Source organism: Procambarus clarkii, chromosome 60, assembly GCF_040958095.1.
Source record: "Procambarus clarkii isolate CNS0578487 chromosome 60, FALCON_Pclarkii_2.0, whole genome shotgun sequence".
Classification (NCBI taxonomy): Eukaryota; Metazoa; Arthropoda; class Malacostraca; order Decapoda; family Cambaridae; genus Procambarus; species Procambarus clarkii.
In genome coordinates, this window is record NC_091209.1 from 14,262,162 (window position 1) to 14,276,606 (window position 14,445).

The 14,445-nt window shown below is 39.9% G+C and overlaps 2 protein-coding genes across 2 annotated transcripts in view; one reads left to right on the plus strand and one right to left on the minus strand.

Moving 5' to 3' along the window:
• Positions 1-14,445, minus strand: part of LOC123751289 (actin, muscle) — a 242,720-nt gene that overhangs the window by 148,550 nt on the left and 79,725 nt on the right. The window lies entirely within an intron of this gene.
• LOC123766830 (actin-3, muscle-specific-like) lies at positions 6,135-10,512 on the plus strand. Its single transcript, XM_045756227.2, has 2 exons — positions 6,135-6,188; positions 9,126-10,512. Exon 2 carries the CDS (start codon positions 9,144-9,146, stop codon positions 10,272-10,274), a length of 1,131 nt encoding a protein of 376 aa, XP_045612183.1. The 5' UTR covers positions 6,135-6,188; positions 9,126-9,143; the 3' UTR covers positions 10,275-10,512.

The following is a 14,445-nucleotide window of genomic DNA, read 5'->3' on the forward strand; positions in this document are numbered from 1 at the left end:
TGAGGAGGGACGGTAGCGTTTACTAGTGCAGCTGCCAACCATAACACTCTTTGAGGTGGGCACTTGGCTCGTAGATACCAAGTTTCCTTCGGGATACTTTTCTTCTCTATTTATACACGGTGCCATGACGGAGCATGCCATGCGTGTCTGCCGTCTGGTGAGGTGATAGCGGGGGTCTTTGTGCAGGATCACATGACTTAGTACTGATATCAAAATTCGCGAGAAACGAAGAGGTTGAGGTCACATGCCCTCTCCGCCTGCCTCCACCCGCGCCTCTGCCAATGCCCAAGTAGGGGAAAGGACGCTGAGGTCCGTATCTAAACCCTCCTCTCTCTCTCTCCCTTCACCTCATCCTCCCCACCCCCATTCTCCCTGTATCAATACACTCTCCTCCCTCTTCCCCTCCCTCCCACTCCTCCACCGTGCTCTCTTGTCAGCACGCTCTCTTGCCTTGAAAGAGACGAATGATGTTAATGCTGTCACATGCTCACTTGAAGACTGTCAGCCTGAACCCCCTCTCAATATACTGCCAGAGCATCTTGACTGAGTGCATGACAACACATAAACAACAACGCTCCAGAACCAGATCAGCCAACCTGTCCTCTCGATTTCACATTTTGAAGTTAAAATCCCAAACTGACAAAATATATTGTACTATAAATTATAACGGCTCGCAAACCTTCACGTTTTCTATGCATGGGTAAAACAGTTAGGTCAGGTTTGGGTGTTTAAGTACATAATTCTCTGTCCGTTGTGGCAACTCTAGAGGAAGGGCTGGACCATCAGCAGAGAGATAATGATTAGCATCATGAACATAACATGACAGATACTGCGACAAAAGGTGATTTAACATGTCAGATTTACCATCTCATCCAGTGGAGAGATGACATCCATCTCATCCATTACACAGGAATGAGAATATATCACCAGCCAGGTAACTCCTCTGTTCTCCTCTTCGACCTAACATTTTCCAACAGGAAAAAATGTTAGGAAATTGTATTTTTTTTAATACGAAAAATTAATTCGTATTTTTAAGACGAATTAATTTCGTATTAATTTTTTGTTAATACGATCACAAGAGAAATTGCCAGTGTACACCCCATCCTCTGCCCAAGGCAAAACATTAATGTACGTGACCAGGTTACCATGTGTTCTCGGCCCGTAATGACCCCTTCCTCACAACACACTCACATGTCTTGTATATACATATACATATACATATACATATACACATACACACACATTTGGACATTTGGGAAGGGACCCTGCCTTTATTAAATGTTCCAATCAGTGGGATACTCTTGCAGCTCTTGCACCCAGATTAGATCCAGCAAAAAAAACACAAATAGTCCAGCTGGGGCAGGCCAATGGTGGTGAAGACAACTGAAGCCTTGCTCCGTGCTGCAAGTCACAACAGAAAAAATGCTCGCCTTTGAGCTGTGGGTGCCCCTCATGCAGGGGACTTTCTTTGAGTAGTACCTGTGTCAGCAACAGGCACCGGTCTAGACCCAGAGACCTTCCATATTGCAATGGTTCTCTGCCTTGGTCCCTCAGTTTATTCAAAGTACAAGCGTATTTGCAACATGCTGAGTAATATGGCTTGCACGGTCTGCACCATGGTCATTGTCTGCACCATTCAAGTCAAAGACCAAGACCAAGTGCTTCCATGCCAGCACTTGGTCAAAAGCTCCAAGTGCTTGCATGGAAGACACAGTAAAGTAAATAACATCAAGAGGAGCCGTGTCACAGCATAGTGCCCAGCAGAGTGAGAACCTCGATTTCTTCTTACCCAAAACCCTGACAGTCCTATACATGGCCAAAATGGTATCACAATATTCCCCTGGAAGAATGCAGCCAATAATAATTGTAATTATAGAAAAATGGGTTGCTGGACGCCCCAAAAAGTTATCATTTTGTATTACTGAATTAACCCTAATGATATTCTAAAAAAAATGGAAAAGTAACTAAAGAACCTACACTTCCATAACTTATCCTGTCAAAGTAATCCTACGCTTAATATACGCTTTCTTAGACCTAATTAATATACTACATATGATATGCTAGGCCTAGGAATGTTTAAGTTTGGCTGGTGGCTTTTTTAAAGCCCTCTACAAAAATTAACAGTAGCATTATTGGCTGCAACGTTCCATTTTGTACCTTCGGCCAAATAGTTGCTACAGGTAGTATCATTATAGGAGATGGGTTGAAGAATGGAACACCGCTGCCATCTCCTGCACTGTTGGTCAGACATGTGGCGGAGCCAACCAAAGGAAAGCACTTAAATCTAACAAGTACAAGCAAATGGGACATTGGAACACAGTTGTTCCAATTTCATCTGAAACCATTCGCCTCCTAGAGCAAGTGTGTTTTCTCAAAGAATTAGGTTCGAGACTCATGACCATACCAGAGACGTACCCAAGAGCAGCCATTTTCCTGTTTCATAGCCTCAGTGTGCAACCCGTTCTCGCAAATTCGTAAAGTCAATATTGACTTATTAACTACGTGCATAGGTGATATACTAAACATAATAGATACCCTTAAAAAGATTCATAGAAAACACCGACCTTACCTAACCTTGTTAGTATCTTAAGATAAGCATCTTATTGCTTCGTAATTACAATTATTACTTAACCTATACCTATTATAGGTTAGGTAATAATTGTAATTACGAAGAAATAAGATGCTTATCTTAAGACACTAACAAGGTTAGGTAAGGTCGGTGTTTTCTATGAATCTTTTTAAGGGTATCTATTATGTTGAGTATGTCACCTATGCACATATTTAATAAGTCAATAATGACTTATTAAATTTGCGAGAACGGGTTGCAGTGTAACGATCCAGAGGGAAAACGCCGGCTGTGCCCCCCGGTTCCTATCAGACACTGCGGTACTTCAAAAGATTTACAACCTTAAACCACTCACTGAAATCTAGAAATTGTTACTTAAAATGTTAAAATAGAGCAAAGTTAAAATAAAAGACGAGGGATGGTATGACAAACGGGTAATAATGATACTTAACAATAATGATGACAGATGTTGGTGTGGTATAATGGTGAAGCAAATGTTGGTGTGGTGTTATGGTGAAGCAAATGTTGGTGTGGTGTAATAGTGAAGCAAATGTTGGTGTGGTGTTATGGTGAAGCAAATGTTGGTGTGGTGTTATGGTGAAGCAAATGTTGGTGTGGTGTAATGGTGAAGCAAATGTTGGTGTGGTGTAATAGTGAAGCAAATGTTGGTGTGGTGTAATAGTGAAGCAAATGTTGGTGTGGTGTAATGGTGAAGCAAATGTTGGTGTGGTGTAATGGTGAAGCAAATGTTGGTGTGGTGTAATAGTGAAGCAAATGTTGGTGGGTATTATACTTACAGTGTTGAAGGTTGTGTCTAGTGAAGCTGCTTTACAGTGATGAATGATGATGAATGTCGTGTGAAGTGAAGAAGGATACAATGACGATGGTTCTGTTTAGTAAACATGGTTACTGTGGAATGAACTTTTTAGTTGTATTACATATGACTGGAATTTTCTGAGTCAAAACTAATTTATTTATCCACTAGCCCCAACTTAACTTAACCTACCTACCTTACCTTACCTTATCTTACCTTACCTAACTTAACTAAGTCAGCAATCCATGATCCTAATATATTAATTTTGTTAGGAATGAGTCAATTTGAGAAGATTTACAAATAATAAAAATCACTCTGCCTGTTAGACAAATCGGGCCTTGCTTACTAGGCCAGCTAGTGCGGTTTTGGCTATCAGCAACACATCCAGTATATAACGAAGAGATTCAGAAGTCTTTTTCCAAATACGTTCGTATATATATATATATATATATATATATATATATATATATATATATATATATATATATATATATATATATATATATATATATATATATATATATATATATGTATGTCGTACCTAATAGCCAGAACGCACTTCTCAGCTTACTATGCAAGGCCCGATTTGCCTATTAAGCCAAATTTTCATGAATTAATTGTTTTTCGACTACCTAACCTACCTAACCTAACCTAACTTTTTCGGCTACCTAACCTAACCTATAAAGATAGGTTAGGTTAGGTTAGGTAGGGTTGGTTAGGTTCGGTTATATATCTACGTTAATTTTAACTTCAATAAAAAAAAATTGACCTCATACATAATGAAATGGGTAGCTTTATCATTTCATAAGAAAAAAATTAGAGAAAATATATTAATTTAGGAAAACTTGGCTTATTAGGCAAATCGGGCCTTGCATAGTAAGCTGAGAAGTGCGTTCTGGCTACTAGGTACGACATATATATATATATATATATATATATATATATATATATATATATATATATATATATATATATATATATATATATATATATATATATATATATATATATATATATATATATATATATATATATATATATATATTTAGCAGTCTCCGTGGTGTAGTGGTAAGACACTCGCCTGGCGTTCCGCGAGCGCTATGTCATGGGTTCGTATCCTGGCCGGGGAGGATTTACTGGGCGCAATTCCTTAACTGTAGCCTCTGTTTAACGCAACAGTAAAATGTGTACTTGGATGAAAAAACGATTCTTCGCGGCAGGGGATCGTATTCCAGGGACCATAGGATTAAGGACTTGCCCGAAACGCTACGCGTACTAGTGGCTGTACAAGAATGTAACAACTCTTGTATATATCTCAAAAAAAAATATATATATATATATATATATATATATATATATATATATATATATATATATATATATATATATATATATATATATATATATATATATATATATATGTTCTAGAGGTGGATAAGATTTGCCAGTGTTGTTTCAGGCTGGAACATCCTACATTTACCAGTGTTGTGCCAGGGCTGGAACACCCTTTGGTTACCAGTGTTGTTCCAGGGCTGGAACGCCCAACGTTTAAAAATGGTGTTTCGGGTTAGAACACCCTACATTTACCAGTGCTGGAACGCCCTACATTGACTAATGTTCCAGGGCTGGAGCACCATACAATCACCAGTGTTGTTCCAGGATGTAACACCTTACATTTACTATTATTCCAGGACACGAACACCTTACATTTGCTGTTCCAGGACTAGAATAACCTACATTTACCAATGTTACAGAGCTGGAACAGCTTACAGATGCAAGTGTTGTTCCAAGACTGGAACAACCTACATTTACCAGTGCTGTTCCAGGGCTGGAACAGCCTACATTTACCAGTGCAGTTCCAGGACTGGAACAACTTACATTTAACCTACAAATGTCTTCCAGTGTTGCCTATGCAGTGGTTGCATCTACGAGGACTGGTAGATCAAAAACAAACAGAAAAATGACAAGGTGTACCGCAGGTGTTCTTAATGTTTCGTTTTTCGTATATTACCGGTATTTAGTTCCCATGTTTAACGTGTTTTCATGATTTTTCGCATATTTCAGGTGTTTTTCGTCTTCGATAACCTGACACGCACAATATTAGTTCAAAATCAGCAATACTTTTCACAATAATTTGCTTATTTTAAAATCATTTTACATATTAGACACATTAAAGTTTAAAGGAAACCCCTGAAATATATATATGGATGTTCAATAATTGTCTTACCAACTTTGTATATTTAGCTGAGTTTACCACTAGCATAAAGGAAACTGTTTACGTTCCTCTTGGGGATCCGTGGCCCCGCTGCACTAACAGACGGTTAGGCACTAAAATTACCCTTTTGTTTGTGTTAGCCAAAGTATGTATCCAACGTCCATAAAAGGAATGAACACATTACTGCGTTCCAGCAATGATCGTGATATTTGCTGAAAGACTATAGAAATCCTCCTCTCAAGTCTCAGCTGGGACTCGTCAGCTCATATGAAAAGAATACGGCATATCACTCTTGTAGCGGCGTTTTTGGCGCTATGGAGAATGCCATTCTGACAGCCCCTTTTCCTACCCATATCAAGGGCTGCCAAGCAGAACTAATATACCCTTCTGAGCCATCACTTAAATGTATAATCAACCTTGGCTGATATTTTCGCCCATATGTGACGTTCTACCTGTAGTCCAGCACATGCCAGATTAATGAGTCAACCATACCCCTCACAACTTACTGCGGAAGCGCAAGGTGGGTATATAAGGGCCTTCAGGCACACACCACCCCTCAGTGTACTTCAGACTCAGGATACGTCAAGACCTGTGTACGTGCTTCTGTCGTAATTCTCGGTGTTTTAAACGCTTCAGGTGGTGCTGGAGCCTTTAGCACTCTACGGTGCGGAGGTCACATGTTGAAATTATCGTAGCAAAACTCCTGAATGTGGCTATCCCTCACGTCTTGGAAAGGAGAAAAGTTGGAATGAAAGATTAACTTCATGGAAAACGGACGGCCTTGGTTTGGTGTTGCTCTTAAGGCCTATCAACCTCTGGAGGGTTATCAAGGTCACTACAACTGCTTAATGACCAACCAGCAAGAATACTCTAGTCCTGAACTTAGTTCAGGACTAAATTAAGCCCTGTATATACACCGATAAGCGGGTTACACTTCTTTGTGTATATATCCCTTGTTATCCGGCGTTACCATAGAATATATTAATGATTTTACTGATTCCCTAAATGTGTTCTTAGTGCTAAAATAACCGAGAAAAGAAATACTGCCGCATATTTAAGATTAATTAATTGCCTGATATACTGATTATACAGTGAATACATGACAATGAAGAAGCCTTAGTTACATATTTTCTAAGTCTTATTACAGCATTATTTATGGCGCAGTCACAACCATGCCGAAGGTCTTGTTAAATCTTACGCCTGGCGGATCCCTAAGAATTCCACAGGTCTTAATAACGTTTTACGCTTGGCGTAGCCCTAAGCATTCTACAAGTCTTATATACGAGCTTTACTTGTAGCGGAAGCCTAAGCATCCCTTAGATCTTATCCCAGCTTTACGCCTGGTATAGCCCTAAGCTTGCGACAGGTCTTATTACAGCTTCACGGTTGGTGTTGTCTTAAGCATGCCACAGATCTTATTAAAGCCTTACGCCTGGCTCTCATTAGCCGCAACCATCAAGCATGACAGGAGCACTCTGCCAATGTTCCGCCTAAATATATATACACAACCTTGTACTCAATTTGTAATATGCACTATGATTCAAAATGGCGATTAGGTAACAAGGGAGGAGTAAGCAGGACACACCCTAAGGAATACACGTCACGGAGAATGTGGCCTTGGTGTTCAGCTTGAGATGGGAAGGGGATACCTAAGTACACATATAAGACGCCCACACAGTCAACTGACGCGCCCCTATACACAAACTAATTAATATCCACATACTATTTGACTTTTTATACATAGTTCATAACTTATCCAAATGGATGACAGTGTAATACGAGAAAACGTTTTACCAGCTGTCAACACTAATGTTCAATTTTTAATTACGAAGATATAAACATAATAAAATAAACACTGACCACCAGAAGGTGTTGCCATAGTGAGCTTTAAATACTGCTCTAGGAAGGAAGCATTCGTCATGTGACATATATATATATTCGTTCAAGCGTGTTGAAGGTACATGATTTTGTAATATTTTATTTCAATGGCTTTCGAACCGGATTTCTAGAAATGGAAACCTTTCGCTTCCACGAAAATTACAATAAGATTAGGAAAATATTATACGTTTAAAGTTTTTTTTATTTTCTTGCCAACGACATTGATTTTCGGTAATTGTTTCTTTGCAGAGTCCTTTATTTCAAGCTGATATACCAAACTGGTCTTGAGGTCTGAGACTACTTTAGGTGTTGAGGTCTGAGACTGCATTGGTCTAGAAGGCTGAGACCACATTAGAGGTCTGAAAGTACTTTGGTCTAGAGGTCTGAGACTAAATTCGTCTAGTGATCTGAGACTACATAGTTCTAGAGGTCTGAGACTAACTACATTGGTCTCGAAGCCTAAGACCACATTTGTCGAGGTTTGAATCTACATTGGTTTAGAGATCTGAGACTACAGTGGTCTAGATGGCTCACACCATATTAGTCTAGAAGTCTGAGAATCTCCAGACTTCTCCGGAGGCTGCAAACTACACTAGTCTGAGTCTTTGGTCTGAGACCAAACTGGTCTACAAACCAGAGACCACATTGGCCTAGACTCTAGAGGTCTGAAATACCTAACTGACCTAAAGGCCAATTCCGACGTATATGACAGAATTGATTAGAAAAATAATGATTGCAATAATATCAACGTGTTGCACACTCAGTGAAACCAAACAAAAACTTTTTTACCGCAAAGAAATATTTTCAGGAAACCAGCCTCCAATATAAAATCAGGGAGCGTATATTGCAACATTAACCCCGGAGGGTATAAGGAGAAGGTCCACCTAACTACAGCACGTATCTTAGCCTGCCAGTGTTGTCATGACCACAAGGTTAATGCTATATCTCATGAATGTAAAGTTTCCCCTTCTTATCGCCTGGCAGAATGTATTATATCTTAAATCAATCTGTCTCGACCACAACAACACCAACAACAGGGAGAAGCAGGAGAAGGTATTGCGTGACAACATGGGCTCTTCCCTGTGTATTAAGCTTGGACGGAATCAATTTCCGTCCAAGTACGGACCTTCAGTTCATGGGTGGCCCGCAAAGCGAGGTCTTGTCGGTGGTGGTGGGTGATTTCAAGAAATTTATCCTGTGAAGATCTTTATATTATAGTTAGTCCGCGCCTGAAGTCTTAATGGCCAAGTTTATATTGTATCTCAAGATATAACATATTAATATAAGAAAACATTTATTTGTAATTACTTATTATGTGTTCGCATATTATCCTTACCGGCAAATAATAGTTTTTAAATTATGTATAATAGCCTCTTAGATTATGTAAAATTAACAACTAAGTACTCAATGAACACATTAATAATCAATTCAAATTGGCAAAATATTTACATTATTAAATACACATCATATAATTGTAACATTGCTGTTAACAAGAGTGCATTCTTTCTCCAATAAATATATTAATATATATGGAAAAATACAGAAACAATATTTAACTTTTTAAAGTTTATAGAAACGTTATTTTCATATGAAAATAATAATATACACACATTTTAATTTTATTTAATCATTTATATTTTCCATTTTAACAGACTGACTAAAACTCCACGATGTGTGACGACGAGGCAACTGCATTGGTTGTGGACAATGGCTCCGGCATGGTCAAGGCCGGCTTCGCCGGCGACGACGCTCCCCGCGCCGTCTTCCCCTCCATCGTCGGCCGTCCTCGTCACCAGGGTGTGATGGTCGGTATGGGTCAGAAGGACGCCTACGTCGGTGATGAGGCCCAGAGCAAGAGAGGTATCCTGACTCTCAAGTACCCCATCGAACACGGCATCATCACCAACTGGGACGACATGGAGAAGATCTGGCATCACTCCTTCTACAACGAGCTGCGTGTTGCCCCTGAGGAGTCCCCAGTCCTCCTGACGGAGGCTCCCCTCAACCCCAAGGCCAACCGTGAGAAGATGACACAGATCATGTTCGAGACCTTCAACACCCCCGCCATGTACGTGGCCATCCAGGCCGTGCTGTCCCTGTACGCCTCAGGTCGTACCACAGGTATTGTGCTCGATACTGGTGATGGTGTCACCCACACCGTCCCCATCTACGAAGGTTACTGTCTTCCCCACGCTATCCTTCGTCTCGACCTGGCTGGCCGTGACTTGACTGCCTACTTGATGAAGATCATGACAGAGCGTGGTTATTCCTTCACCACCACGGCTGAGCGAGAAATCGTTCGCGATATCAAGGAGAAACTTTGTTATGTCGCCCTCGACTTTGAGAACGAGATGAATTTGGCTGCTGCCTCATCTTCACTCGAAAAGTCCTACGAACTTCCTGATGGTCAGGTCATCACCATCGGTAACGAACGTTTCCGTTGCCCAGAGTCCTTGTTCCAGCCTTCCTTCCTGGGTATGGAATCTGTTGGTATCCATGAGACCGTCTACAACTCCATCATGAGGTGCGACATTGATATCAGGAAGGACCTGTTCGCCAACAACGTTTTGTCTGGTGGTACCACCATGTACCCTGGTATTGCTGACCGCATGCAGAAGGAAATCACAGCTCTGGCTCCCTCCACCATCAAGATCAAGATCATTGCTCCTCCCGAGCGAAAGTACTCTGTCTGGATCGGTGGCTCCATCCTGGCCTCTCTGTCCACCTTCCAGGCCATGTGGATCACCAAGGAGGAGTACGACGAGTCCGGCCCTGGCATCGTCCACCGCAAGTGCTTCTAAGAAGTACAGCATCCTATTCCTTCAAACAATATATTTATTTAATAATCTCATATCATTTAACATCAATTATTTTTGCCACGAGATATGTTTTCAACATCGATATACCATCCTTCTTTAATGATATATGGCACTATGCCCTCTCTTTTTCATCTGCTGTACTTCCCTTCTTATTTGTTACTTTCAATTTTTCAGCACTTCGTATACGACAATATATATATATATTAATTTAACGTATAAACCATGTTTCATTTTAAGCCTCTGTAATGAGAAGTATTACCTAATGCTTTGTCTTATAATTAGTTTAATACATTTCATAAAGTGGTATCAAGAACAAACATAACACAAGGAACAAGGGAAATTACATGGGCAGTATTACTACATACTGCCCATGTAGTAATGACAAGGTTTACTGAATTACTGAATACCCATAGCAAGACATGGATTTCTGACCTACCGCTTGGTGGTCCTGTAATAATGACCGTTTACTAAACTACTACGTGTACACATGCAGTAATGACATAGTTTATTCAATTACTGCTTGGTGCCCATGTAGTAACGACAATGGTCGGCTAAACTACCGCTTGGAAACACTCTAGGACGTTGTGCTCCTTACAACACGTGGCCAGCTATCTACGTCTACGGTAAACCAAGAAAACTCTTCCGATACAGATTTATGACTGAGCCTCCATGGTATCCGACAATACATACACTGTTCTGCACTGCCTCATGCAGGTTTACTTCACGGTAAACACAACATAATACCCCCACACTGCGGGTTACTGTGGTAAACCCACAGCATTGCATAGTATCTTTTGTTTTGTCAACATTAGTGATTTGATATATGTTATTTAACAATTTCAGAAGTGTGAGACTTACAAAACATATTAATTCAAAATTATACAATACTTGTGGTTTGACAAATTTATGTAAATCCCGCTCTTTATATATCAAAAGTGAATAGTCAATTCACATTTTGAGGAAACTGAAGGTAAAAATACCTAACTGAGAATAAAACCTGAAGAAAATAGGTCACAGAAGACGAAATGAGATGAAGAGGCTTACACTCACTGGACTCACGACCGCTTCCCACCACCTCAAGGTCACCCTCGATTCGTATCCCAGCTGACGCGAGCGATAATGCCATCCTCCACTTCAAGGTCACCCTTGAGGCACGTCACAGCTGGCGAGAGCGACCAGGCCGTCCTCCAACTCAAGGTCACCCTCAATATTAGTGACTTATGCTATAGACATCCGAGTTATAATTTGATAGCCAAGATGTCTGCGCTAGGATTTGGAAATCAGAATTGTTAAACAATTTATTTATTCTGATTAAATACGAAGACTGAGAGGCACCCAAAGATATTAGATATACGCAAGTACGACCACGCATATGATAACGGTACAGTATTGTGTCACATCACCTGATAGCACATCATATGGTAGGCTGCACATCTCATGGAATGCTGTACATCATACGGTAGGCTGCACATCACCTGGTAGAGTGCATATCACCTATCAGACTACCCATCACCTGGTAGACTACCCATCACCTGGTAGACTACCCATCACCTGGTAGACTACCCATCACCTGGTAGACTACCCATCACCTGGTAGACTACCCATCACCTGGTTGACTATCCATCACCTGACAGACTACCCATCACCTGATAGGCTACACAGCGTACACACAGCAGCATAAGTATCTCATTCCCATCAGATCTACTTCAGAAGTACATCCTCGCTGAATCTCGTCTTCCTCAGCAGCGTAAAACCATGATAAACACACACACACAGGAATAGGAGTCACGCCGTACGCACGACGGTAAACCGACGGATTTTAAGACCCTAACCCAGCCTAACCTAGGCTAATACATCCTAACTTTACACTGGGGGTTGACACTCGGAAAACGCACAAGATGTCAAAGCGTCTTGTGCTCGATTTTACTATACCCCATACATGTTATAACTGATGTAATATGCTAACAATAACACTCTCAATAGACAATAACAATAGACAAGATTCTTTTCTTAGCCATTAGGCCTGCTGCAGTTTTATTCATTTCTATTACTTCTATGATTTACTTCTTAATATTCGCGCCTTCCCTTCACTTTCTTATCTTATACGTTGACTTTCTCTACCACTCTTTCTTTACACGATTTGATAATGGTCCCAGGACGGACCGACACGTCGTCCCAATGGTCCCAGGACGGACCGACACGTCGTCACAACGGTCCAGGACGGACCGAAACGTCGGTAAATCCTTTATTTACATATGTGTAGGTTAGGTGTCTAACCATCTGGTCATCAACATTGTTTATTGAAGAATTGTGACGCTGTTTCTGAATGCTGCAGTTAAGCGTTGTCAGATGGATCATCATAGTGTTTCTAGTTGGAACATGAAGGTGTTTCCAGATGGAACATCAAGCTGTTTCCAGAAGGGATATCAAGGCGTTTCCAGATGGAACATCAAGGTGTTTCCAGAAGGGATATCAAGGCGTTTCCAGATGGAACATCAAGGTGTTTCCAGAAGGGATACCAAGGTGTTTCCAGAACGGATATCAAGGTGTTTCCATATGGAACATGAAGTGGTTTCCGAATAGAACATGAAGGTGTTTCCAGAAGGGATATCAAGGCGTTTCCAGATGGAACATCAAGGTGTTTCCAGAAGGGATACCAAGGTGTTTCCAGAAGGGATACCAAGGTGTTTCCAGAACGGATATCAAGGTGTTTCCATATGGAACATGAAGTGGTTTCCGAATAGAACATGAAGGTGTTTCCAGAAGGGATATCAAGGTGCTTCCCAATGGAACATGAAAGGGTTTCCAAACAGAACATCAAGTTATTTCCAGATGGAACACGAAGATATTTCCATTCGGAATATCAAGATGTTTCAAGATATAAGCATCAATATTATTCCATTTGGAATATCTATGTTTTTCCAGATATGCGAATGACAACATGGTTCTGTACCTGCAGGTTCAGCCACTTGTTTACTTCTACGCGAAACCCACGTCACGAAAATATTGAAAACTAAAACTAAAATATAAAATAATATTAATAAAAGCAACAGCACAAAAAAGGCATCAATGACAAAAATAATTATATTAATTAATTAGTCCAAAAATATTAAAACAATCCTGACAGTCGTAATAAAAGTAATGCAAAAAATTAAAATAAAACTAGAAAAACACGTCACACGAAACGATAATTTCAGCACTGATGTTTGGGAACGATTACTTCAGCACTGATGTTTGGAAACGATTACTTCAGCACTGATGTTTGGAACTCATAAACGATAACTTCAGCACTGATGTTTGGAACTCATAAACGATAACTTCAGCACTGATGTTTGGAACTTATAAACGATTACTTCAGCACTGATGTTTGGAACTTATAATCGATTACTTCAGCACTGATGTTTAGAACTTATAATCGATTACTTCAGCACTAATGTTTAGAACTTATAATCGATTACTTCAGCACTGATGTTTAGAACTTATAATCGATTACTTCAGCACTGATGTTTAGAACTTATAAACGATAACTTCAGCACTGATGTTTGGAACTCATAAACGATAACTTCAGCACTGATGTTTGGAACTTATAAACGATTACTTCAGCACTGATGTTTAGAACTTATAATCGATTACTTCAGCACTGATGTTTAGAACTTATAATCGATTACTTCAGCACTGATGTTTAGAACTTATAAACGATTACTTCAGCACTGATGTTTGGAACTTATAAATGATTACTTCAGCAAATATGTTTGGAGCTTATAAACGATAACTTCAGCACTGATGTTTGGAAACGATAACTTCAGCATTGATGTTTGGAAACGATAACTTCAGCACTGATGTTTAGAACTTATAAACGATTACTTCAGCACTGATGTTTGGAACTCATAAACGATAACTTCAGCACTGATGTTTGGAACTTATAAACGATAACTTCAGCACTGATGTTTGGAACTTATAAACGATTACTTCAGCACTGATGTTTAGAACTTATAATCGATTACTTCAGCACTGATGTTTAGAACTTATAAACGATTACTTCAGCACTGATGTTTGGAACTTATAAACGATTACTTCAGCACTGATGTTTGGAACTGATAAATGATTACTTCAGCAAATATGTTTGGAGCTTATAAACGATAACTTCAGCACT

Coding starts and splice junctions, on each gene's coding strand:
- LOC123766830 (XM_045756227.2), top strand. CDS start 9,144: ATGTGTGACGACGAGGCAACTGCATTGGTTGTGGACAATGGCTCCGGC.